The sequence below is a fragment of the Xyrauchen texanus genome, chromosome 26 (genome assembly GCF_025860055.1).
Source record: "Xyrauchen texanus isolate HMW12.3.18 chromosome 26, RBS_HiC_50CHRs, whole genome shotgun sequence".
Taxonomy (NCBI): domain Eukaryota; kingdom Metazoa; phylum Chordata; class Actinopteri; order Cypriniformes; family Catostomidae; genus Xyrauchen; species Xyrauchen texanus.
In genome coordinates this window covers 8,881,687-8,909,646 of record NC_068301.1, presented here as the reverse complement: position 1 = coordinate 8,909,646, position 27,960 = coordinate 8,881,687, and the positions used below count along the sequence as shown (strand labels likewise).

The 27,960-nt window shown below is 40.3% G+C and overlaps 2 protein-coding genes across 2 annotated transcripts; both read right to left on the bottom strand.

Moving 5' to 3' along the window:
• Positions 1 to 1,175: 1,175 nt before the first annotated feature.
• Positions 1,176 to 19,816, bottom strand: LOC127619516 (potassium/sodium hyperpolarization-activated cyclic nucleotide-gated channel 2-like). The gene is made up of 8 exons (XM_052092356.1): positions 19,406 to 19,816; positions 18,662 to 19,165; positions 7,218 to 7,650; positions 6,228 to 6,389; positions 5,550 to 5,768; positions 5,317 to 5,463; positions 4,587 to 4,827; positions 1,176 to 3,492 (listed from the first exon to the last, which is right to left on the bottom strand). The coding sequence occupies exons 2-8, from the start codon at positions 19,153 to 19,155 to the stop codon at positions 3,278 to 3,280; spliced, it is 1,911 nt and encodes a 636-aa protein (XP_051948316.1). The 5' UTR covers positions 19,156 to 19,165; positions 19,406 to 19,816; the 3' UTR covers positions 1,176 to 3,277.
• A 4,266-nt stretch (positions 19,817 to 24,082) lies between these two features.
• si:ch211-81a5.8 (uncharacterized protein LOC560648 homolog) lies at positions 24,083 to 27,914 on the bottom strand. The gene is made up of 4 exons (XM_052093415.1): positions 27,793 to 27,914; positions 26,659 to 26,963; positions 26,045 to 26,132; positions 24,083 to 25,946 (listed from the first exon to the last, which is right to left on the bottom strand). The coding sequence occupies exons 2-4, from the start codon at positions 26,847 to 26,849 to the stop codon at positions 25,800 to 25,802; spliced, it is 426 nt and encodes a 141-aa protein (XP_051949375.1). The 5' UTR covers positions 26,850 to 26,963; positions 27,793 to 27,914; the 3' UTR covers positions 24,083 to 25,799.
• Positions 27,915 to 27,960: the final 46 nt, after the last annotated feature.

Genomic DNA, 27,960 nt, shown 5'->3' with positions numbered 1-27,960 from the left:
TCACAGCACTGTAGCAGGACATTTTTCAATTAACCCATATTTCACATGTACATCTCCAAGATGTCTGTTTAAGAGTGTTTCATCGGGAAAGGATTGCATTCTAATAAACATCTTAAAAAGAGCAGATTTACTTACAGTACTGTGCAAAGGTTTTAGACACTTAAAATGTTGCATAGTGAGGATTTCTTCAAAAATAATGCCATGAATAGTTTTCATTTATCAGTTAAGGTCATTCAAAGTCCAGTAAACATAAAAAAGCTAAATCATTATTTGGTGTGACCACCTATGCCTTTAAAACGGCACCAATTTTCCTAGCTACTACTGGACACAGTTTTTCTTGGTTGTTGGCAGAACAACAGGCTGTCTCAAATGCTTCTGTCTCTTCATGTAATCCCAGACTGACTCAGTGTTCAATGAGGGGTTCTCTGCTCCCTGGTCTTCTGTTTGTAAAAGGAATATTTTGGGGTTTAAATCTGAAGATATAAATAACCATCTTAAGACAAAAATGTTTTTGTGGAACATCTTATGTGCATTAACTGGCGACCTGTCCAGGGTGTCCCCTGCCTTTCGCCCAATGTTAGCTGGGATAGGCTCCAGCCCCCCGCGACCCTGTACACAGGATAAGCGGTTGACGTTGGATGGGTGGATGGATGGATGGATGGATGGATGGATCTTATGTGCATTAAACATTTGCATAGTACTGTACATTCTAAATGTACATAAACATCTCAAATATATCTGCTGAGTGTCTTTTTAATATCCGAGAGGAAATGCCTTATAGACATATTGCAGATGAGCATGTCTTAATAAGTACATCTTACAGATTAAAACACACATCAAATAGATGTCTGAGTGATGATCTTGTGCCATCAGGAAAAACATTTCACAAAAATATGTTGTATTATTATAAACTATTCTATGAAGTATATAATATGCTAGATATACTGTTCAAAATGTGCGAACTGACTTCATACAAACTAAAAGTTCCTCAAATGTCTAACATTTTGACAATGTTTTTGCAGATGACACTTGGTTTGATATATTGTTATCTAATACAATGATATGTTTAGTGTTCCTTAAGTTTAAATACAGTTTGGGCCTCTGAAGTAGAGCACATTCATATTAAATGTACATGTAATGACACAAAATCACTGTATTTAGAATAAAATGTCATTTTATTTTGTAGGATACAATTAATTAAAACAAACTGTAATTCCCTGAAAATAATAAAGCAGTGCCTTTTTGTGTAACTGAATGACATGTACAATAAAGAATCATGCAAGTGAACTGAATACTCATCTAAGCTATGATACATTAACAATGAAGTAGTTTAGGGTGTATTTTAGTAAGCACTGTATCTTTATGTATTCAAGGAAGACTCTTTAATGCAACCAACTGTTTATTAATTAAAGGTCAGATACCTACAGACCATGTATGCATACATTTGTTATTTAAAAAGTGCTTCTGAAAACTCCAATAGTTATATTTGACTTGAACAGTTCAGCATTTATATTTAGAAAAATTATATTACAGTACATACATATTACAATGTGAAGGAAATAAACGTATTCTTCAAATCACATTGTTCTTAGATGTTCTTATAATTCCAATATTTTATCCATAACTGTCAACATCTCAGTGATATCAGATTGTGTGGTGTTTAAATTTCCCATCACACAGCAGAGTAGAAACTTGCAAACAAAATATAGTTAAAACTTTATATATTACTTGCTTTTTGACAATTAAAAACAGCCTTTTCCTATGTGGTTAGTTTCTTCATGACTGATTATTCTGCATCAGGGTAGAACACAATTAGTTTAATCTGTGATTAAATGACTCACATTGCTTAATAATACTTATTCAAAGTGAAGAGGACATTGGACAGGCTGTACCAGCTCTATTAGCACACATCTTTTGCTATGAGTCTCAAATGATCAATGTTGATATCCAGATAGCAGATTGCCACATGTATGATCTTATCACATCATGTTATTTTTTATTTAACATGATTTGATTATTTGTTTGCCTACAGCAGGCATCCGTTGTACATCTAGAAATCTTCAACTCACCTTTGTGTTGTTAAAAATCCTTGTGACTTTCTACCATGAAAACAAAAGATGTTAGCTGACAGCATCAGTCACTATTTACTGTCATTGCATATTACAATGAAAGTGAAAATCTCCAACCTAAAATCTCCTTTTGTGTTCTATGGAGGAAAGTATGAAGTGAAATGGTGTATAAATGACAACATATTTATTTTTGGGTGAAAAAAAGAGCTAAACAGTAGAGGTCGACCCATAGTGGATTTTGCTGATACCGATAACAAAGGTGGTTGGAAAGGCCGATAACCAATGAATCGGCAGATAGTTTTTCAAATCGATACTTTCTTTCATTACTATGGCGGACAAAGACAAAGAGTCCAAAATGAATAAAATCCCAGATGCATTTTTTTGTTAAACCTAAATCCTAATAATCAGAAAAAATATTTTTTGCATAACGTGAGATTTTTAAGGATAAACAAGCCCAAAACACACCAGGACTCTTATTTTTAAATGACAAAAAGATTTTAAAAATCGACATAGATATTTGCAGATAACCAGTTGTTCCAAAAAGCAACTATCGGCACCGATCAATCGGTAAAACCGATATATCAGTCTACCTCTATTAAACAGATGTACTTGTTAAATTAAGTTCATCTTTGAGATATTTTGCTCAATGCAAAATGTTCAAGGAGGAATTAATTAGGTCTAACAGAATAAAAACAACTATTATTTGAAACTATAGCTGAGTAGGAGACGGTAACAGTCAAAACAATAGGTTTCTTTGTGAACCATGTCTATGTTAATTTAATTATGTTGTATTGTGCTAATTTTACTGTACTGTAATATATGTATTTCTGCATAGATATTGTTTTGTGTAGCATGTTGTGCAAAGTCCTTGCTAACTAATCAAACCATCAAAACTGAAGTAAAGTCAGTATCTCAATAGACAGCCAAACATTATTAGAACTACAGGACCAGTATTGCTTATTTTGTTATCCTTATGCATTGCACTGTCAAAAGAAGAATAAAAAAACATTTGAATAGATAAATCACACTATATTGCAACTATACAATGTCATTAAAGTCAATTCATTTAGCAAGATCGCAAAGGTGCTTATGTGAACACTGTATCACATTCCTCCACTTTTTCTGCATTCATTTTGATGATTTATCAGTGGGTCTCTGGTAAGACAAGGTTCACCAAGTTGAGCAGAAGAGATCACGCAAAGAATCTGTCAGTCCCCATCATCATCCATGGTTTTTTGTGAATACACAATGCCGTTTCTCTCTCGGTCCAGGCGGTCCACAGCTATGCTTTCAAATGCTCTTCTCATTAATGGGTGCTCTTCCAAAACCTCATTAAAGCTGTCCACACTGAGTGAATAAAGTCTACAGTAGGTATCAGCTTTGACGCTGGCTGTACGACGTCCACGGGTAAGTAGACATATTTCTAAAAAAGGAAAAGGAACAGATTTGATACATTTTACATTCACTTTTAAATTTCAAACATTCAGTTTAAAGTTCTATAACTAAATTTGTAAAAAAAAAAAAATCAAATGGTAAAAAAACACCCTATTTTCATTAAATTCATGCAGTGCGGTAAAGCTATATTTTATGAAAATAGCTGAGCTACTGTCTCACTACTGAACAATTGAAAAAAAAAGAAAATTCCCTCATCATTTATGTCACCCTCGTGCCATCCCAGATGTGTGTGACTTTCTTTCTTCTGCTGAACACAAACGAAGATTTAGAAGATTAGAAAAATATCTATGCTCTGTAGGCCCATACAATGCAAGTGAATGGTGGCCAGAACTTTAAAGGTCCAAAAAGTATGTAAAGACAGCAAGTAATGCATTTGACTCCAGTGGTTTAATCCATCTTTAGAAGCGATTTGTTAAGTGTGGGTAAGAGACGGATCAGTATTTAAGTCCTTTTTTTTACTATAAATCTCCACTTTCACATTTATTTTCAAAACTTTAATTTCTTTTGCCGATTTACGTGCATATCGCCACCTATTGAGTATGGAGGAGAATTAATTGTAAATGTTTTAAAAAGGACTTAAATATTGATCCATTTTTCACCCATACCTATCATATCGCTTCTGAAGATATGGATTTAACCACTGGAGTCATATGGGTTACTTTTATGCTGCCTTTATGTGATTTTTCAAGCTTCAAAGTTTTTGTCACCATTCACTTGCATTGCATGGACCTACAGAGCTGAGATATTCTTCTAAAAATCTTTGTTTGTGTTCTGGAAAAGAAAGAAAGTCAAACACATCTGGGATGGCATGAGATGAGTAAATTATGAGAGCATTTTCATTTTTGGGTGAAAAATTCCTTTAAGTTAGAAGCGTCGCTTCATTTAGTAAACTACTTCCCAATACAGTTTATCAACCTATCATTTAGGTGTAGTTCACGGTGAGAGTAAAGGTTAGGGATAGGGTTAGGACTATGTTTTTAGACTAGAATGTTATTCCAGGACCATCAAACATTATTGTCCAACAATGATCTTGGCAAAATCATGGTGACGTATCAAACTCACCCCCAAAGTAGCAGCCATCATTAAGTTGATTTTCTTTATTGTCATGAGTGATCACACTGACACAGCCATGTTGGATGAAGTACATTTTACGACCAATCGTCCCTTCACGGATGACCATATCACCTGGCTGAAAGACCTCAAAGCGCAACTTTGTGAGGAGCACTGTGACAAAGTGAGGATCGGCATTTGCAAAGAGTGGCATGTTAGCCAACAGCCCACGGCAATTGTAGTTCACTATCTCCTGCAGGTCAATCACAGAAAACAAAATGGATTAGGATTACTATTACACCATCTACTAATCCATCCCATTAAGGAAACTTTGAGCAGTAGCTAAAGGTTCGTTGACCGAAGATTGAGGAATACAAGAATGAGGAATTGTCAAATGTGAGAAATACAAAGAAAACACAGAAGGTGACGTGAGTAATGAAAGCAAAAGATTGTGATGAGTGATAAAGTTGATCAAATACAGAAGTTCAGAGGAATACTGTTAACTTTCATTGTGTGGAAAAAAAATGAAGAAATATTAAATGAAAGTGAAGGCTAACATCCTGCCAAACATCTCCTTTTGTGTCCCATGCTAGAAAGAAAGTCAAACAGGTTTGGAATGACATGGGAGTGAGTAAATGATAGCAGAATTTTTATTTTTGGGTAAACTATCCCTTTTAACTGAAAATAACTTTTTTTTTAACCAAAACAAGGAGAGGATAAGTAAACGAAATGGTAAGAGAACCTCTCTGAGTGGGTCACTGAGTTCTCCAAGGATGTTTTCCTCATCAAACATCTTGCCCTGGAATCGATGCTCATAGTAATCATGAATCCTCTGTCTCATGTCAGCAGGCAGCTTTTGGAAGGACATGTACTGTTCCACTTGCTTATACTGTAGCAAACCAATGAACAAACAAAGGGACTTGTTACAAAGCCAATCTCAAAAATCCCTATAAAGTATTTGTGAGCAATTAGTACCTTCTCTTGGTATTGACGATGGGAGGAATCCAATGACTGGACCAGGTTGGTGGCATTGCCCAAAAACACGGCGTAGCAGGTGGCACCAACAATCATGCTAATCATAGTCATCCAGACGTCAGTTGGTCCCTCAGGTGCCTGAGCTCCATACCCAACACACAGCATATGGCTCATGGCCATAAAGAGGGCATAAGAGTACTGGACGTCCCAGGTGGCATTCTGACAGACAAGGACCAAGACGTCACCAATTTAAACCCAAATTTAAAGGTGCTCTCTAAATTTTCCTCATTTTAAATGAGAAATCATCAGGAAATGTATGTAATTTTTAAACATATGTATAAAATCATGCCTACTCACATGAGATCATATCAGTAACCTTATAAAAGCTGTTTTAATTTACATGGAGAGGTCCCCTCATGGGGGCTGCCATGTTAGAATCACATGAGCAGTCCAATACCACTCGCTTAATCTCATTAACTGTCCTGTGATTGGACACTTTCACACATGGATTAGATTAATCATTGCTGACTGTGAATAGTGCATTTACATAAAGCTGTTTAAAACTATTTTGTTTGAATGATGCTGCATTCAGGCCTCTAGGTGTCAGTGTAAGTCCAAGATGGCAAATGAAATAAATGACATATTCTCAATAGCCCCAAACCCATTCTTCCTACATACCACCATGTTGTTTTTGGAGACCCAGCAGTTTGATGGGAAGTCTTGCAACATGGGTACCATGAACTGCATGCAGCCATCCCAGTGACACAGCAGCAGCATCATTCCAATCAGATTCACTATGCGAACCACTGCACTTGCTAGATCATAGGTCATATGGAATATCTGTAAAAATGAGTGATAGCTGCATAGTCAGAACTAGAACAATGTCTTTCTGTTGTGCAATATATTATGTTTCTCTCCTGCACAAGGCATTCCTCTCTGAAATGAGGAACAAATAGCATCAACTGTTTTAAAGGCTATGCTATAGATCAGCATTGTAGGGCATATTATGTGGGTCTGGGGCAAAAGATTTTGAATTGTCGTAGCTCACTTGAAGAGCATCTTTGTGCTGCTTACTGTTTAAATACTTTACCTCTTAAATCCTCGTTCCTTTCTTACTATCCTTAGCTCTGTTCCAAAAACCAAGTTAGCTAGCTCATTGCCTACATAGACAGCTGACTTTTAAGGCAGCATCCTATCCATCATGGAACGTCATTAATGACTGACTTGGAATGCTCTATATAGGCAGGAACTCTGTGTCATACAAAGAGTGCTCCTCACGTAAAGCACAGGAGACTGGACTCACAATTGATTCCAACAGAGATACAATGCTATAAAGACGTGATTCTCTTAATAAGAGACAAAAGAAGTACAATTATCCATTTTAATTACACTGAAATATTTTTATCTCTCTCGCTACATCCACCAACTTGGATGGATTTTGTTTCTTCTCTGTAAAGGATTATTGCAATGCTGCCTTAGATTTGGGCTAAAATTATTAATTAGCTTAATTATGCTACCTACAGTATCTTGCCTAAAAGCCTTCGCTTTGGTAGTATGCCTATGATGCCTATGTCTGAATAGATAGTTCACTAGCATTTGGAACAGATCACTTGTCTTGATATCCTCTATTCATATCTCTTCCTCTTCTCTGTCCCTTTATTTGCTCACCTCTTCCCACTGATGAATGTACCGTATAAGTCTGGACAAGCGCAATAATCTGAGCAGGCTGAGGATCTTGGTGAAGCGGACAATGCGCAATGCCCTAGCGGTGCGGTACACCTCTGCTGACTCAAGCCGGGACTCTATATCAACAATCAGAAAGATGTAGTCCACTGGGATGGAGGAAATGAAGTCCACCAGAAACCAGCCTCGCAGGTAATGCCGACGGATCACTTGCGGGTCCAGGATGATTTGGGAATTATCACCCTCCATAATGCCAGTACGAAAGTTGATGACAAGGTCGGCCAGGAAGAGAGTGTCGGAGGCTACATTGAAGGTGATCCACGGCAGCGTGTTCTGATCTTCAAAGAAAGTGATTCCCCATGGTAGAATGACAAGGTTGCCCATCATCAGGCAAAGCATAATGAAGTCCCAATAGAACCTGTTTGTGAAGATGCATGATATAAGGAACTAAGAGTAGATTATGGAGTATGTACATTAAAATCTATAAATGTAATAGTAATAAATTTGCTCTTTTGTATGTTATTTGATGTTGTTTACAAACCAATGTTACTTTTAAACTCCACATCATAGAATTGCTGAAATTATTAGCAATGCGTAGAGATGCTAAAGTTATAATAAACTACATATAAGACCCAATGAAGTGACTTGACAAGCAGTTTTCTTTCCTGTGTTGACATTTGATTTGCTACTCGCAAATCCTTGTTGGTGGCATGTGGCAATAAGAGGGACATTTTTCTTCTAGAAAGTTTCTTTATTGTATAGAGACTTTAAATTGCCCCTAAGAGCAAAATGAGTCATCAATAGTTCTCTTACGAGAGGTTCTCTTTTCTGAGATATTGAAGCCAATAAATTATCCTTAATTTTTGTATCCATTGTCAACGCAGTGCGGCAGCTGCAGACCTTGAGCGGGCTAGCTAGCGAGCTCATAGGTTGCTCTGCGGCAACTGCTGCAGCCTATAGATGAGCTTGGGCGAACTCGCATCCAATGAGAGGTGTCCGCGCGCTCACTGTATCAAAGCCCGCCAAAATGGGCGTGACTAGAGTGCATATAAGCGTAGCTCGTAGGCTGGAACCCTGATTTTCATCTCTTCAGCGAAGCTCTTCGCATCGCTGACCTGGAAGCCGCGTCGCCGTTCGAGGGGCATCAAGCAAGCGTGGACAGCGCTAAAGAAGCCGGCCCTCTCAGCCAACTTCAGCCATCCTGCGAGCTACGCCATCCGACGACGTATCCTTTTTATTCAGCAATCTAGTTCTTACGAACTATTCACAAAAGAGTACGAGCGTCTTTTTCAAGATGCCTCGTTCCACTTGCGCCTCATGTCGCCCTTCTCAGCACCGGAGACCGCCACATCATCTGGCGCTCTCTGCCTGGGACTGGGACACGCAGAGCTCGCCCTCACTGAGGGCGGATGCGATTTCTGCGAGGAGCTACCGATGTCGACCCTGCGGGCTCGACTCGAAGCACTCAAAGCAGAAGCCGCCGCACCGCCTTACATTCCGCCGCGCAGAAAGAAGCGCCCCTCCCAAAGGCTGCCAGAAACTGTAGTTGAAGCGACTGCCTCGCCGGAGCCTCTCCCTCGAGCATCGTTTTCATCCTCCCCGCCCCCCCGGGACGCGCAGTTGCCGCCGAGCGGCCGCTCTGCTGAGGCGGAGGATAAGGGCTGCTGTTCCATCATGGCTTCGGACAGCGAGGAGTGGTCAGGCTCCCAAGCCTCATCCTCGGCCCAGGAATCCAGCAGGACCCGCACCGGAGTCGAAGGGGAGTTAACACGCCTCCTCACACAGGCCGTCGACCGCCTCGGGCTCGAGTGGTCACCGCCCCTGAGCAGGCACCCAACAGACTCGACGGCTGCTTTCTTCAAAGCCATCGCCGCTCTACACATGCGGCCCGGGCCGCTCCCTTCCTGCCGGAACTACACACGGAGCTTGCAAAGTTGTGGAACGCTCCTTTTTCGGGTGGGATGAGAAAGGCAGGCACCCAGAGGCTGTTACTGATCTACGAAGCGCGACAGACCTCGCCCTTCGCGTTACCAAAGCTGCAGCTCAAGCTCTAGGGAAGTGCATGGCCTCGCTGACTGTGACCGAGAGACACCTGTGGCTAACGCTAGCCGACATGGGAGAAGCAGAGCGCTCCACGTTCCTCAACGCACCGCTCTCTCCGACCGGTCTCTTCGGCTCCGCGGTGAGTGGCATTGTTGACTGCTTCTCAGAAGTCCAGAAAGCCACTCAAGCCATGAACCTCTTCCTGCCGCGTCGCGCTAGCTCCTCTGCAGGCCGCTCACGTGATCAGCCTCCTGCACGAGCCTCTTCACAGCGCCCAGCTCAACAAACTCAGACTTCTCAGCGTCGACAGGGCGGCCGCCCTCGATCAGGCTCAGACAGCCGCCGAGACCACCGCCTCGCGGGCCTCGATTTAAGGTAACGCTGAAACCAGAGCAACCGAAGTCTTCCTAACTTTGTTGAACAAACGACGGCTCAGTCCCGCCGCGGCCGGACCACCATCAAAGCTTTGCCCCTGTCAGTCCCCTTCTCTCAGGCTACTACAGTGGTGAATTTAGCAGCCAACAAGCCGGTGACACTGCCCGCTTGCCTGCACTCAAACGCCGCTTTTACGGCAACCCAAATAAATCTTGTAAAGAGCAAACATGTCTTATGTGTAGAACATGTGCCCACAACCCAGTGTTCACCCCTGCACACAAGCATAACACATTCCGTGCCCCTATCAGAGCACGCTCGCGATAAAGCGGTTACTGAACCGCTCGAAGCGTCAGAGTCAATGAAGGCGCCCACGAATCGCGTATGGCGCCCATTCTCTGGCCGCTCTGTCACACGACCAGCCCTGTGTGTAGAAAATGTGCCCACAATCCAGTGTTCACCTCTACACACAAGCACTACATGTCTCGTGTCCCCACCAGAGCACGCTCACATAAAGCGGTTACGAACCGCTCGAGTGTTAGAGTCAATAAATGCGCCCACGAATACGTGCGTGCGCCCATTCTCTGCCCGCTCTGTTACACGGCCAGCAAACATTCCTCTGTGTGAAGTCCCGTGTCCATGACTATGCTTGCACATCAAGTAACAGATGTGACTCTTTCCCCATTCATTCCAATCCGGAAGTCACTCACAAAACAGCCTGTTCATGCTGTCTGCGAGCAATCATGCATAAACACACTAAACGCGCTCACACATTTTGTTCAGCGCTCTGTGTGCGGCAATCAGAGTGAATTGGCCATTCACCCTCTAGCGTTACGCTTCAAAGTGTGGGAAGCTATTCCAGGGATATCCAAGTGGGTGTTAAGCACAATACAACAGGGCTATTTGCTACAGTTCGATCGCCGCCCTCCTCGCTTCAGAGCGTGGCTCGAAACCACTGTGAACACGGAAGCAGCGTGCATGCTTCGTTCAGAAATAGCAAGCCTTCTGTGCAAAAGGGCCATAGAGAAAGTGCCACCCTCTCTGAGCGTAGTCGGGCTTTACAGCCATTATTTTCTTGTTCCCAAGAAAGACGGTGGCCTCAGACCCATATTAGATCTCAGGGTTTTGAACAAGGTGCTTGCAAAAGACCATTCAAAATGCTTACAACCAGGAAACTCCTCGCGCATGTGCGCCAGGGGACTGGTTTATTTCTCTCGATCTGAAAGATGCATACTTTCAGATTCAGGTAAATCCCGTCACAGGCCATTCTTGAGATTCAGCTCGACAGCCAGGTTTATCAATACACCGTCCTCCCGCTCGGCCTGTCCTTAGCACCTCGTACTTTCACGAAGTGCATGGATGCGGCGCCGCACTCCCTGCGGAGTCAGGGTTTGCGAATTTTGAACTATTTGGACGACTGGCTGATTATGGCACAGTCACATATGGAGCTTCTGTCTCACAGAGCAGTTCTCCTCAGCCATCTGAACAGTTTGGGTCTTGCAGTCAATTGGACCAAGAGCTCACTACAGCCCAGTCAGACAATTTCCTTCCTTGGAATAGAACTAGACTCCGTGGCAATGACGGCTCGCTTATCTACACAGCGCGCGCTCGGGTTCAGCGACTAGCCGCATCTTTTCAGATGAACAGCCTCACGCCTCTGAAGAAATTCCAGAGAGTGCTAGGTTACATGGCCTCAGCCGCAGCAGTACTTCAGCTGGGTTTACTGCACATGCGCCCGCTTCAGCATTGGATAAACACCCGCGCATCCAGGAACCTCTTCCATCTGACGAAACGCATACTGAGTTGGTCCCAGTGCCACCTGCGCTCGCTGAGGGCGACGCACGTGCCAGGCCACCTGAACGACGGCCCAGACAGACTGTCCAGAGACAATATTCCCCCAAGGGAATGTTCCCTGCACGCTCAAACAGTCCAGACGTTATGGCACCTATTCGGCAGAGCAGAGATAGACCTCTTTGCGTCCAAAGAGAACTCTCACTACCCAATATTTTTCTCGAAAAGCGAGGACGCGCTGGCCCAGGACTGGCCAGATGCCCGCTTTACGCCTTCCCTCCCATCTCGCTATTGCCACAGGTAATGCAGAGGATCAGGGAAACGCGTCACTCGGTGCTCCTCATAGCCCCGCGTTGGGAGAATCAGACATGGTTCCCGGAGCTTACGCAGCTGTCACTGACAGCGCCGTGGCCCATCCCAGTGAGAGCAGATCTCCTCTCTCAAGCTCGCGGCACAATCTGACATCCCCACCCAGAGCGCTGGGCGCTGCATGCGTGGGTGATCAACGACTACCCGTCGCTCTGCCAGAAGGAGTAATAAACACCATCATACACGCTAGAGCCCCTTCCACGAGAAGACTCTATGCGTCAAAATGGTCTGTGTTCTCAAAATGGTGCACCGACAGAGACCTGGAACCGCTGGACATGTGGGGTGTCGTCGCTGCTCAGTATTTCTACAAGAGCTGCTGGATAAGGGCAGATCCCCATCCACGCTCAAAGTGGATGTGGCGGCCGCTGCGGCGTTCGCTGAACCCCTGCACGGCCAGTCATGGGGTAAAAACGAGCTGGTCATCCGCTTCCTCAGGGGAGCTAGAAGGATGAACCCCCGCGCCTCCATCGGTTCCTATCTGGGATCTTTCTATAGTTCTCGAAACTATGAAAGCCCCCTTTCGAACCACTTCAATCCGTGGATTTGAAATACCTTTCACTCAAAACCGTTTTTCTGACTGCCCTGTCATCAGTCAAACGTGTGGGAGACCTTCACGCGCTGTCTGTCAGCGCTGCGTGTCTTGAGTTTGGACCAAGTGACTCCAAGGTAATTTTAAAGCCTAGACACGGCTATGTTCCCAAGGTGATCGGTACTCCTTTCAGAGCACAGGTAATTTCCCTATCGGCGCTGCCAGCACCCGATAGCGAACGTGACGCCAATCTCCTTTGCCTGGTCAGAGCACTGAGATTGTATACTGCGCGCTCCGCCGCTTTCAGACGCTCTGAGCAGCTTTTCGTTTCATTCAGAGGGCGCACCAAAGGTCTCGCCGCCTCGAACCAGACGCTATCTAGATGGATAGTGGACGCTAGTGCTGCTGCATACGCGTCAAAAGACCTGCCATGCCCGTTGGGCATTAGGGCTCACTCCACTAGAGGCATGGCATCCTCGTGGGCATGGTCCAGCGGGATTTCCATTCACGACATATGTGTGGCAGCGGATGGACTTCCCTCCACCTTTGTCAGATTTTACAATATGGAAGTGCCCGCTCTGCAGGCAAAACTACTAGCGGTTTAATCACGCTACAGCTCCCCTGGTGAGCTGCACTGATGGGACACATTCCACACAGACCGCACCGCCGCTCTGTCGCTCCCTTCCCACTATGTGCTTATGTATTACACAATCAATGACCCGCATTCTTGCCGGCCAAATATTATTTCCCCACTCATAAGGGCTCCCCGGTCCCCCTTTAATTCCCTGGGGCTCATACAGTGGATGCTTGGCACGCACGGCGATGACAATGGGTTCCCGTGAGCGTAAGCTAGCTTACGCAATACGAGAGAACCTCTCGAAGAGAACGTATCGGTTACCTAACGTAACCTCGGTCTCTCTAGATGAGGGAACGAGTATTGCGTAGCCGGCCGTGCTCGCGCCACGAGCAACTTTTCGCTTCAGTCAATGAAAACCAGGGTTCCAGCCTACTGAACTACGCTTATATGCACTCTAGTCACGCCCATTTTGGCGGGCTTTGATGCAGTGAGCGCCGGACGCCTCTCATTGGATGCGAGTTCGCCCAAGCTCGTCTATAGGCTGCAGCAGTTGCCGCAGAGCAACCTATGAGCTCGCTAGCTAGCCCGCTCAAGGTCTGCAGCTGCCGCACTGCGTTGATTTTTTGCCTTCAAATCTCAGAAAAGATTAATCTTTCCCGTAGCGTAAGCTAGCTTAAGCAATACTCGTTCCCTCATCTAGAGAGAACCGAGGTTACGTTAGGTAACCGATACGTTTTGGTGTATTCATTTTGTCACCTTTCTGAGTACACTAGCATACTGATGGCCTCAAAGCTAATAGACATGGTGGTTTATAGACCTCTAAACACAAGGTTCAGCCTGCAAGGGACGATATGTGAACTATCACCATTTTGTCCTTGAGGAAGACATTTTAAGTACTACCCCTGTAACTTAAAGAAATGGTGTTCTCTGGCGTCATTCTGTGAATTTTGAGGAAACAAATTTAATCAGCCCCAGAAGTGCGGCGATAAACGATTATAAAGATTCTAGAAATGTGACTCTGTAAAGCACACCTGGTCATTTATTTTATTTTAACTAAAACATTAATATGAAGATAAAATTTGATTTAAAAGGTGTACAAGTATTTAAAAGTTAAGTACAAGAATGGCTAATCATTATAATAATGTAAGTATTCTGTGGCCTTCACCAAATAAATCAAGTAAGTCAGGTACTTGCTGTAAAACATTCCATACCATGTTAATGGAGAAAGCAATTACTGAAGTGGTTGTGAATGTTCGGTATGTGACTGTCTAAACTAGATATGCAGTCTTGTGTGCATGCTACCCATATATGCTCTCTGTGGTTTAAAGTTTCCACCTGTGATCATATTTATTTTTAAAGCAGTGTCAGTCAACTTGTGGCTTTTGATGACCTTTGACCTTGTACTTGAATATACTGTAGCCTTCTCTTTAGTTTTGAAGTTTAATACTGGTTATGTTTCATGCTAAGAAGGAATGCAATATTAAACAGATTGGAGGTTGTATAATCAGTGTCAGACAAACCCAAAGTTTCTCTAGACTGCTGTGCATCTTTATAAAGGGAATTTGATGTAACATTATTGTTCTCACGTCTAAAATTCTGTAGCTCAACTGTTAGAGCATGGCGGATTTTGTGAGGTCATAGGTGCCATGTCCCCAACCAATAGTGTAACTAAAAGTCAATATTAACTCACTGAGCACTTTATTAGGAACACCTGTATACCTACTTATTCATTCGATTATCTAATCAGCCAATCGTGTGGCAGCAGTGCAATGCATAAAATCATGCAGATGTGGGTCAGGAGCTTCAGTTAATGTTCACATCAACCATCAGAATGGGGAAAAATTTGATCTCAGTGATTTCGACCGTGGCATGATTTCTGGTGCTAGACGGGCTGGTTTGAGTATTTCTGTAATTGCTGATCTCCTGGGACTTTCACACACAACAGTCTCTAGAGTTTACTCAGAGTGGTACCAAAAACAATAAACATCCAGTGAGCGGCAGTTCTGCGGATGGAAACACCTTGTTGATGTGAAAGGTCAACGGAAAACGGTCAGCCTGGTTTGAACTGACAGAAAGGCTACGGTAACTCAGATAACCACGCTGTACAATTGTATTGAGCAGAATAGGATTTTAAAATGCATCGAACCTTCAGATGGATGGGCAACAACAGCAGAAGACCACTTCGGCCACTTTATAAGGACCATTGTGTTCCTAATAAAATGCTCAGTGAGTGTAGATAATTATAGAACAGAATCATATTGTTCCGTGCTGATTGGTTAATTCAATACTGTGCTTAAAGTAACAACTATGATGCAGGAAATTGGTTCATCAAACTATATCACTGTGCATTAATTATAGGTAAGCTAATAACCGTAGCACTAGGTAAAGTCAGGGACTATAACTTCTAGCTGAAGAAAGGCAATGAATTTGCAGAGTAATATATATATATATATATATATATATATATATATATATATATATATATATATATATATATTTTTTTTTTAAGATGATGTAATTTCTGCACCACTAGTGCCACCAAACTTGTTTTCAAAACAGCTTTCTGAATGCAGCCCTCGTCTGCCATTGGTCAAAGTTCCGCAACCAACTCACGCCATTAGTTGAGTGACATTGTTGTGGTGGGTCGCTCAAAACAAAGTTTTTTTTTTATTTTTTAAAAAGGGAATAAGGAACTCAAGGCCACCGTGTTGTGTGTCGTGCTTATTTACAATATACCAGGCATGGCTGGACTGGGAAAAGAAATTGGCCCGGGATTTTACATAGCAACTGTCCCAAAAGTTGTTGAGCGGGGTCTATTTATGCATATGGTTTTGTGGTCCGTTCTGCACAACGCGGTGGGTCATTTTAGCTTATTGCGGTCCATTCGGCCCATTTCGTGGCTGACCCACCGGCCCGCTCAGTTCTCCCGATGGGCCCCAAAGTGCGTCGGCCCACCGGGAAAATGCCCGGTATGCCAGATTACCAGTCCAATCTCATGGATAGCATAATTATATTAGGAGACAATCAGCACCCATCTGTTAAACAAGAAGGCTGTATATGTTTGGTAGTGATTCAAAATTGCTGTGTACAAATTCTGAAATCCTAGTATTAAAATAAACGTGTTCTGTAATCTGTAAATATGGGGTTTTAGCTTAAGAATTAACACAACACTATGGGCCTAGAAATTTAAGATGCTTTTTATCTTTGTTGATAAAGCAAGAATAGTGACTCAAGCATTGTTAAGGGCTGTAGCTAAAGGACAATTTTGGCCAATGAAAACAAATGATAGTAGAGCCAAATTCATGTAGATTAGATTAGAGACTCAAAAATTGGTTTTGATCACCAGGTAATGCAAACAATATGATTATGCAAAGACCGTGCACAAACTATTTTGTTTGAAACAAGTGTGGAGAATAAGATCCTGTTACGAATTGTCTCTTGCTAAAAACACAATCCGCTTATCCCTTTACATCTTGCTGCTTTCTCTGTGCACTTATTACAGACAAAGAACATCAACCTGACACGCTGTAACTATCTATATCTGATACCCTTTCTGGCTGATGGTAACTCTATAAGGAAAGCATAGTAATGGGATGCCCTGTGTAGCATTGTGCTAATCAATAGTGATTGAAAGGTGTGTTTTAAGGACCTGATATGTGGCTTAAGTGTTTGTTGACCTTGTTTTTATAATTATTGATACACTGTAAAAAATTGTATACATGCTGCTGGTACTTTAAGGAGCTATTTCTACCTTAAAACTTAAACTTAACTTCTAAATAAAAGTTAAGTTTAATCAACAGCATTTGTGGCATAATGTTGATTACCTCAAAATATTATTTATACTTGACTTTAATCCACTTTTAAAATAAATAAATAATAAAGCAAGAGTTGCGGTTACAGTAAAGCACATACAATGGAAGTGAATAGGGCCAGTACATAAACAGTAAAATACACAGTGTTTCAAAAGTATAGCCACAAGATGTAAATGTTATTTGTGTTTACATCATTTTTTAGTGTGATAAAATTCTGGGATTTACCGCTGTTTCAGCGTTTACCAGATAACAGGATTTCCTGGCATCATGTATCCATGACAACAAAGTTGTATTGTTGAAAATAACTTTACACAGATAAGATAAGCAATTGACTTATCACACTAAAATCACATTAACGCATATAATGTTTCAGTATTGAGGCTATATTTCAGAAGCACGGTGTATTTTAACATTTTTGGTCCGACTCCCATTTACTTCCCATTGTAAGTGCCTTACTGTAACTGCAACATTTACCTTGTTTTAAATAAACAAGAGATGAGTCAAAATATTTTTTGTTGTAATCAACCTTTATCACAAAGCAGTTGATTGATATTAACTATGATTAACCTGGAAGATTCCTTTACATTCGTTGGTGTAACCTACTGATTTAGTGATGTTAAATTATATTTTTGCCTTGAATGTTGAAATGTGAAGCACATTTTTAGGTTACCTGACAAACCATTTAGTCCCACTTTATATTAGGTGTCTTTAACTACTACTGTATGTACTGACATTAAAATATATACAATACAATGTATTTATTGTGTGACTGCATATTGTTCTGCAAAATTCACATTTGCTGCTACTGAGGTTGAGGTATGGGTAGGTTTAGGGTTAGGGTTAGGTTTATGATTAGGGGTAAGTTTAACAGTGTAACTACAGATGTAATGAAATGCAGATACTTTAAAAATAAATACAATGCATCAACATGTATTACATATTTAGTACATTGTATTAATTGTTTAAGAATAGTAGTTAAAGATACTTAATATAAATTGGGTTTAAACATTTTAACAATGTAGCAATGAAAGGTATTGCTCAGTTTAATTTCAAGGTGTATCCTTGTGATAATCCCTCATAACATACATTGAGCCAGATTTTCACATTATCTGAGGACTATATAAGTGGTGCTCATGTAACCAGTCCTGCTCGACCCACTCCGATCGGGATTCGAACCGGCATTAGCTGGCATGGGAGGTGGTGCGCTAACGAGAATGCTACAGCCTCTAGTGTCAGTCCCTAGTGCAACTTTTGGGGCCAGGGGAGTGAGGTTTACACTTACCGCACAGCTATCATGTACCAGCTGGCTCCTGTTACACTCACCCCACTAAAACTCACTCTCAACCGGGTCACGGCATCACTGTTACCGGTCCTGCTCGACCTGCTCTGAGAGGGATTCAAACCGACATCAGTCGGCATGGGAGGCAGGCGCGCTAACGAGGAGGCTTAAGGCTACAGCCTCTAGCATCAGTCGCTAGTGCACCTCTTGAGGCCAGGGGAGTGAGGTTTACTCTTACAGCACAGCTATCACGTACCGGCTGGTTCCCGTGGCTCGGGAACCTCCTTCAATGCAAGTCTGAGATTTTGTCACCAAGTTCATCATCCACAAAGAGATAAAATCATAAGTCTTTTCACTTAGAAACGTAACAGCACACCTATCAGCAACAAGCCACACAATTTGAGCGCTGAAGCTTTATACTAAGGATTAGGGGTTAGTACATTTCTCTAATCTAAGTATAAGCAATAGCAATAGTCATGCCTACCTACAAGCACAACTAATAATTGTTAGAATACAACTGCAAACAGGAGATTCAATGAACACTTTATAATGACATTCTCAACACCAATCTCAACTACTTAGCTGAGTTTCCACCATCATAAACAACATCCCTTGTATCTGCCTAATCACATTTTCCCTTCTCCCTGTGTAACTCACCTGAAGTCACTGTATGGATGTATAATCCACACCCCAAATGACTTGACCCGCTCCTGCTCGGCTGCTACACCTTTTGCACTACCGAAAATTCGCAAGGAGAACTTGTTCACACCTGGCTGCAGCAAGGAGCTGAATTGTCTCTGGAAAAATGTGGATCGGTCCGAGACCCTCTCCTCTGATTGGGATGGCGGGGGGTATCTCGTAGGGCCTGTTGACCCCTGTATGGCTTTGTCCAAGCAAGGTGGACTGGATGTGCTCACAGTGGTTGTTGCAGTCGTGCCATCCAAACCTGCTGTAACCTCGAGGGATTTTGATGTGGGATAGGTGCCCGAGTCTGTTCGTTCCTGGTGGTGATTCATATTGGACAACAGCCTTCTGCTTACCTCTTCTCTAACTCGTTCCCCAAAGGTCCTTGAAGAAGAACGCCAGCTAGTTAGGGAGTCACCGTATGAAGCACTGGGTCTGCCATCACAAAGGTGTCTATCTCCATCCATAATTCAGAGTCTGATGTCAACGCGTGTTCAGGGTGACAAAAGGAATGTTTGACCAAAATCTTACAAATTAATGAATGACAACATCATAGTTTCCTAATTTGATATTGTAGATCCTGATGTTTTCTAAATGTAGTGTCTAAAGAAAATTAATCAACACACACAAAATACTCTATATGTAAATAAAATATGAAAACCTTTCAAAAAGTCCAAATAAACAAGAAAAAAAAATTATGTTGACTTTAATACTTACTTTTATGTATGTTTATTTTCTCTTAAATCTTCATAATGCTCATTTCACTCCTTTACGCATCAACTACATTTGGTTTGAAAGCAAAACTCTTTCCCAAAAATATTATGCAATCTTGAGACGAACGAATATCTCGCTTAAAAACACATACCATGTCAAATAAATGCAAGTTTTCCAGGTCGCAAAATCACAACGACATCGCCAGATTCATGAGTGATCCAAAAACTTCCAAGTAGGCAAAAGCATAGGACGTTCCTCACTGCGCAATACATCCGCCATTGGAAAGTTCCACTGGGAATAAGTACATTTATTGTCAATATTATATCCCCATATCCACTTTTCATGTATACAACACCGTATATGTTGACAAGATCTCCCCAGAATGAGCGCGCGGGATGTCCTGTTATTAGAGCGTCGCCAAATAACCCGTCCGTTATGACGAAGGCGATGAAACCTGCAGAGGTTTGAGTATAATCGGCTTCTTGATAGCAGGCGGTATCTTTATCTCTCTCTCTCTCTCTCTCTCTCTCTCTCTCTCTCTCTCTCTCTGCTGACACCTGCGTGTTATCTGTTAAATAAGCTGTCTGTATGAACAGGTAGGAGACACAGCGTCACACCTGAGGAGGAAATGGGCGGGACTAACCTGTGCTAGAGGACACGAAATACGCTGGAGGGACACAGGTGTATTTACCTGAGCACGGTGTGTGCGTGTGTCTCACTGAGTCCACAATCAGTCAGTTTTAATACTTTCTCCTAGACTGATGCGGCAGACATGCTGTAAAATGTCATTTGTAACATATTCCGTTGGATATCTCAAGGTCAGTAACGTATAAATACTTTGGATTACTTCTTCAGCACAGATTTTTTTTCACTCGTTTTGACTCGAGTTAATAACATGTGAAAAAAATGGCAGTAGACTACAGTAATATAAAATACACTTATATTTAAAATGCATTCTCTGCAAAAATCCTAAATATTTTATGTTGCTTCTCAAACTAGTTATAAAACGGATAGTTCCAGCCCTGGATGCTGATTGGTTCACAGAACATGTATCACTCTGCAGCACCCATAGCTAACTGATATTCTTGTTGCCTAGCAATGTCCTGTTTACTATTTACTGCCGGCACTATATTTTCTGGTGGAAGGATGGCATCTTTGCCGTAATATCAAAGGTCTTGCTATAGAAAAAAATATGAATAAACATGGATTTTTTTGATAGAATTAAAATATAATCGTGACTGATAAATAGGTGCATGTAAAAGGAGTAGAAATGGTATTTTAGCTTAGCATGATGCTAAATGTTCACATGGCAATACATCAGGGGTGGATCTACCGGGGTGGCATAGGGTGGCAAATGTCACCCTAAAAGAATACCGTGCCACCCCTGCTGCCACCCCAGTTGGCAGCAAAGAATTAAAAGTTATGGCCAATTTGGCAGCACGAGATGGCGCCAGAGCGGCAAGAGACTGATCAGTTTGGAAAAATGTGTGTTCTGAGTAAACAATTAAAGCGATGTCCAGTACCTCGTTTGAGTGCCGTGACCTATTTATTTCCACAGTGTATTTATGCTCACTTTAGTACAGCTCAGTCCATAGATCTTCATGTGTACGTTTTTCTTTGTATAGTTTCTTGTTGTACAAATGCTGCATGCGTTTGCTTCCCCTTTCACACATCTGCCTGTCATCACCTGTGTCTTACCTTAATGCCCTTACTTCAATCATACTTCTATCTGCTATTAAGTGAGATCACATTGTATGGTCACTTATTCCTAATATGAACTGTTTCACATGAAACCTCAAATGCAAGACATTGATTGCATGAGATTAAGTTTGTCTGTATGAGTTTGTAAATGGCAGCCTGTGCCCTTTTTTAGTGTGTACATACTATTTCTCATCTAACTGTGATAAACGTGATTAAATTAGGTATATATAAGTCTGCCATATGTTGTCACCCCTCAAAAATTCCTGCCCCCCTCTCGCCACCCCATAAATATTTTTCTAGATCCGCCCCTGCAATACATCCAAAGCTATTTCTGCTGCTCCAAACATCAAATAGCCCCGAGGTGTGTACACAATGGCATCTTTTTCTGGTTGCTTTTGAATTCTCTCTTTTAAGCTCCCAAAGGGTAAGATGGCAACATATACATATGTCTTTTCACGCATAACCTTGTGAAAGTGCCCTCTGTCTGCTCATATGAATGTAACACATCATAAGAAAGTGTTTCACCGCTGTTCAAGCGCTCCTCGGATCACATAATTTATATGGATAAATGTTTTACAACTGAATATACTAAATATTAAATAAAACAAATGACAATAAAATGCAAAGTAGTCTACAGTAACTAACTGTATTCTGATTACCAATCCTTTAAATTGTAACTAGCGTAATACAGTTACTAATATTTTGTATTTTAAATATGTAATCCTGTCAAATATTTTCCGTTACTCCCCAACCCTGTATTTAGGATTACAAAAATATAAAAATGTATATATGTATTTATTGTAATGATTATAAATTACCTTGTTGTAGCCTATATACACCAATCAGCCACAACAATAAAACCACCTGCCAGTATTAGTAAGTCCCCTTTCTGCTGATTGTGAGGAAGGTTAAAACACTCATTGACTTTTACATTTTTAAATTTAAAAACATTTTAGGAACACAAACTACTTGCCTTCCAGCACGGTGGGTGGGCCTGAGAAACATCAGCTAGCTCCAGTAAGAAGGTATGTATAATAGTTCCTGTTTGTTTGGGTAATGACAATTATTTTAGATTGTTAAACATATTGACAGCCATGTGATGATGATAATAATTGGATATTTCATTAATTGTAATTGGAGGCAGCATCATCGTAGTTTTTGAGTAGGGCTAGGTTTACCACCCGTCCTGTAAAATACAGGATCGTCCCGTATTTAAAGTTAAAATTATGCATCCCGTATCAAATCAATACGGATGCATGGTGCTAAAACTGTGGATTTTTTTCTATATAAATGTTCAATAAGATCAATCATGGAGTCATAAAGACAAGTACAGGAGAATGACATGTATAAAAAACATGAATAAACCTACCAATATGTATACATAAATAAGATGAAGGAGACAAAATAATAAAAATAAATATATTTCAGGGGCCAGGAAAGTTCTAATTTCAGCACATAAGAAAGGGTATACACTTTTAATTAATAATGTATATTAAGTCAATGCTAAAACCAGCTGGGCCAAAGTGGTCTGAAAGAGGATTGGGACAATGGTCCTAAAGAAGACTGTCACAGTCAATCCCCATGTCTCCACCCAACTGAAGAAACTCATAAACTTTGATTGGAGTTTAATTTAGAGAAGTCAGCAGTTAAGTTCACATTCTCCTCTCTCTCTCTCTCTCTCTCTCTCTCTCTCTCTCTCTCTCTCTCACACACACACACACACACACACACACACACACACACATGGAAAAATGTTGTGTTTCCATGTTTTATGGGGAATTTCCATAGACATAATGTTTTTATACTGTACAAACTTTGTTCTATCCCTTAACCCTCACAGAAAACGTTCTGCATTTTTACATTTTTAAAAACATAATTATTATTATGTTTAAGTATGATTCATAAGCTGTTTTCCTCATGGGGACTGACAAAATGTCCCCACAAAGTCAAATATTTTGGGTTTTACTATACTTATGGGGACATTTGGTCCCCACAAAGTGCTAAATACACACACGCACACACACACGCACACACACACACACACACACACACACACATACACTTACATTGTCACCTGTAGTCAAACTCCAATTCTCGCAATCTTTTGACAAACTCATTCATTCATTGTGACTGTCATGTTGACATTCAACTTAAAGGGCAAGTATTGTTTTTGCTTTGTTTTTTAGTAGCTGATTTATTAGAACATTTTGTTCTTGAATTTTATTTCAGTTTGTAATGCTGTCATTTTCTTGTCATTTTTGATGCTGGAATTTTGATATCTAATGTCAGTTTTTCAGTTGAATGTAATATGGCAAATCTCTGTTTAGACTATTGAAGGTTGTTGACAACCAAGTTTTCTCAAATATTTGAAATAAATAAAAGAATGTTTAAAATAAAACGTATTCAAGTCATTTCAAACTGTGTCATGTCATGTTAATAGTCATTTTTAATCTGGGGAGTGTTTTTTGTTGTTGTAAAATCTGTATTTTACTATATTTTGAAATCACAGTAAGGATTATGCAAACACAAAACAGTATTGATACTTCAGAAATCCAGTATTTCTACCAGCTCTATACTGTATTTTTAGCATTTACAGTATTTAACTGTGTAGTGAAAATACAGCAAGACACCGTCACTGTAAAAGCAGTACAAACTCTACAGAAACACAGAATGGTGCTGACATATATATATATTTGTTTGTTTACCATTTTTTTTTTTTTTTTTTTTACTGTGTTGGAGATTTAAAGCAAGAAACTGTCAATTAAAAACACAATCACTGTAAGACAACAGTAATGAGCTGGCACTCCAGCTGCAGCAAAATACTGTATTTATTAATTTACAGTACTCCACTGATTGTTTAAAACACTGTTTATTCAAAAATGGTACAACCACTGTAGTACATTTGTTAAAAGCTGGCACACCTGCTGCCAGCACTTTGTGTTATTTTACAAGGCAATTTTTACAGTGTAGTTTGTGCATGCTCTTCCCAAGAATTCATGTTTGTCTTCACAATCTTTCATCATAATGCATAAAGTTGCTCTGCCTCTAAAATGATTCTTGTCAGCTGATATCACCAGTTCATCTTCATTTATTCAGTCCTCCCCTCCAACCAACTGGATCCATTCTGGTACAGCGTCACTTTTCACATTCCAATCAATTACTGATTAAAGTCCAGTTCTACACTTTTTATTGTTTCATTTCCTCTTTCATTTGGAAATATGTCAGAACACAGAGGTAAAATAGCAGTTTCTTGTTTACAAAATACCATACTACATTAAATGGTAAGCTAACGTGTTGCAGCGTTGCACAATAGGCTAACTGTGTGGTGCCCTATAATTGCTCACATCAAGGCATCAGTCTACGGTCAAGTAAATTCAGTGTCTCCTACATATGGTGTCTTGTTTCGACAATCGTCAATTCTGTAAATTACATGTATCGTGTTCCTGCGTCCGAGCATAAGTGAGAAACTTTATTTTGCTGAGTGCAAGGACGGTACAATAATTAAAGGCATGCCCTACTTGCCATGTGTGGTCATTCATGGCAAGGGCCTTTAATACTTAGGTCCTTAGGAATCATAATAGCTAATAAACCATATCCTTAAATTAATCTCAAAAAGATAGCCTACAAGTTGAATTGGTTAAAGGAGTAGTTGACAAAAACATTTTAAATTCCATAATTTACTCACCCTCAAGTCATGCCAAACCCGCATGACTTAGCACGGTTTCTTAAAATGCATTTTGTGTTTGGAATATTCTGTTCATGCTCTCAGAATTCCCATAATGCTCTATTTATACTGTGATACTGTCATGTGCTGTATTAAGTCTCAAAATGATGTATGTACACGGTCATGTGTGCATTGAGTCCCACAATTCCCTGTGCATACATTATCCTGAGAAAATGTCCTGATGTCAGTTTGCACAAACTAATTAAATTGTCTTAAGCAAATAGAGCACCAGGGTCATTTGGAAGAATGACATTTCCATACCTGTATGTTCACATGGATGAACAACAATCAAATCTGACTTGACTATGAATAATGTTCTTGGCCAATCCCAATGGTTAATGTTTTGACTAAAAATGACTATAGAGAGATTTTTCCATTTATTTTGAAAAACACATGCACATTAATTACTGTGAAGCTTGCGGATGAGAAAAGGACATTCAGAAAACACTGATAGTATTGACAAGTCCTACATATTGACATGTTAAAATGGTGTAAAATAATAAAATGCAATTTATCTTTATTGTGATGTGAAAGGAGCTGGTTCAATTGTTTACCAGCACTTCAAGTACTATTGTTGTTTTTAAGTATTTGCAAAAAACAAACAGAGTTCCATTTTCTAAACTACTGTACATCCTTTTTAAAGCATGTCATTCAAAATTAAAGTCAACAAACATGGAAAAAATGCTTCTAAATCAAATACATGTTGCAATTGTTTAATATTCTTGGAATGCAGGCAGTAATTCACACTTCAATGACACTTTTAACTCATGTCATTTTAAAAAAGATATTCAATAATATTATAATCATGCAGCATTTTCAAGGAAATTGGGTTGGAAGGTTGGACATTTGGGTTTTATTAATTATGAATTAAAAATACTAAACCTCAAAAGAAATCAGTGGTCAGAAACTGAGTGAGGACATAGTCCCAGATGTTACAGCATTAGAGATACAGTCATTTGAAACACATTGTCGTCACATGACCTTACATTGGTCTGCACTTGGAAGACTGGAAGGCATGGAAGACTGGGCTCCACTCATGCTCAGACTCAGCCCTTGGAAGGCACCAAAAAACGAGTCATCATTTTTGGTGGCAGTCTTGCTTTTCCTCTGAACAGGTTTCTAAAAAAAAAACCACAAAGAATTAAAAAAAAGTCAGGCTACCATGCACTGTGTTTTCAAAAATATAAACATCAAGACACCAAGCATTACAAACTCACCTTTGTGTAGCGGTGTGCACTTCTGTAGTTTACTCTCATTGCGGCTTTTTCTGCATTCTTCTGCGCAAACTTTACTTGCCTCAATTTCCTGTTCAACCAGAATAAAGATCTTCGACTTAGAAATATAATAACATGAACCAACAAAGATCAGCAATAAGCCATGGAGAAACTATAGTTCATTGGAGATGTTAGGTAGAATGTCAGGGACTGACACCCTCAATACACTTTCACTGTATGGAAAAAAAGATGCAATGAAAGTGAATGGTGACTGAGGCTAACATTCTGCCTAAGGGGCTTTTAACACTGAAGGTGATTTCGATTTTCAAGTTTTTCCCTATTCAAACATGCATGAGATGGATGTCTTTGACCATGCCATATGAAAAAAAAAAAACTGTTTTGGTAAATTATAATTATGAGATATTAATTCATATTTATGATTAAGATTAAAAAGTCGAACTCATGAAATAGATTTAAAAACATCCTATCTACACTTTCAGTTTCATAATTATGAATTACCGATGCACAGTATCATTTTGTATGTAAAAATGTATCGGTGCATTTTGCATAATTTTATTTTCAATGTGGCGGAAATTGGCTTCCATACGTAGGCCTACCTTTCCTTTTGCAGTTCTGCTTGGTAAGCCCTAATCCAGGAGGAGTCATGCGCTGTCTGGCTGTAGCAACAGGGGGCGCTCTTCCTGCGCGCGGTTTTGCTTTTCCTGCTAAATCCATCCTTAACTCCCGTCACGCAGCCGGTCAGCTGTCTGAGCGGGGCATCCAGGGATTTCTTCACCACAGAGTTCATCCCGTCTTTGCGTGGGTTTATTCCTAGGCGATAATGAGCTGAAGGTGTACGTTTGAGCCCTTTTCAAGCTCAGTGAGGCTGAAGTTCAAGAGTCAAGATTGCTTTGGTATTTCACTGGAACGGTAGAGAAGAGTATTCCAGATTTTCAAATCCAATATATCCAAATTAAGGAATGTTAATGAAACACAATCAGCTTAATATTAAACAACATGGCAACATTTTACTATTCTATTCATTGACATTAACAAATGCATTAAGTATCATGAACAAACAATGAACAATATATTTAACAGCATATTTTTTGTCTTGATTAATATAAACATATCTCTGGAGGAAAGTAAGAGACCACTGCAAAATAATCAGTTTCTCTGGATTTACTATTTATAGAGATGTGTTTGAGTAAAAGGAACATTTTGTTTTATTCTATAAAGTACTGATGACATTTCTCCCAGTTTCCAAATAAACATATTGTCATTTAGAGCATTTATTTGTAGAAAATGACAACTGGTCAAAATAACAAAAAAGATGCCGTGTTTTCAGACCTCGAATAATGCAAAGAAAACAAGTTCATATTAATTTTTAAACAACACAATACTAATGTTTTAACTGAGGATAAGTTCAGAAATCAATATTTGGTGGAATAACCCAGATTTTCTCAAACATAGATTATTTTTCCAGAGCTATGCATATGTATGTATATATATATATATATATATATATATATATATATATATATATATATATATATATATATATATATATATAGTTCATAACGCATTGTTAATATATCCATGTAGGCTATAGAAGAAATTATCATTAACCAAGATTAATAAATCTTGGTTAATAAACAATAAGGTTGTATTTGTTAATATTAGCATTAACATTAATTTCATACAAAAATCAGTCAGTAATATACATTCTAGGATACATACAGCAGGCATACCTGATATGTGGTAAATATCCTCAGATGCACATCTGATCCAAGGACTTCCAAACTCATCCCGAATCTGTGAGCTTTACAACTGTCACATTGGTTTACATGTTTTTAAAGCAGCTCACTCCCTGCATCTGTCCCACATCTAATTGCCAAATGACGTAATTGTTGATAATC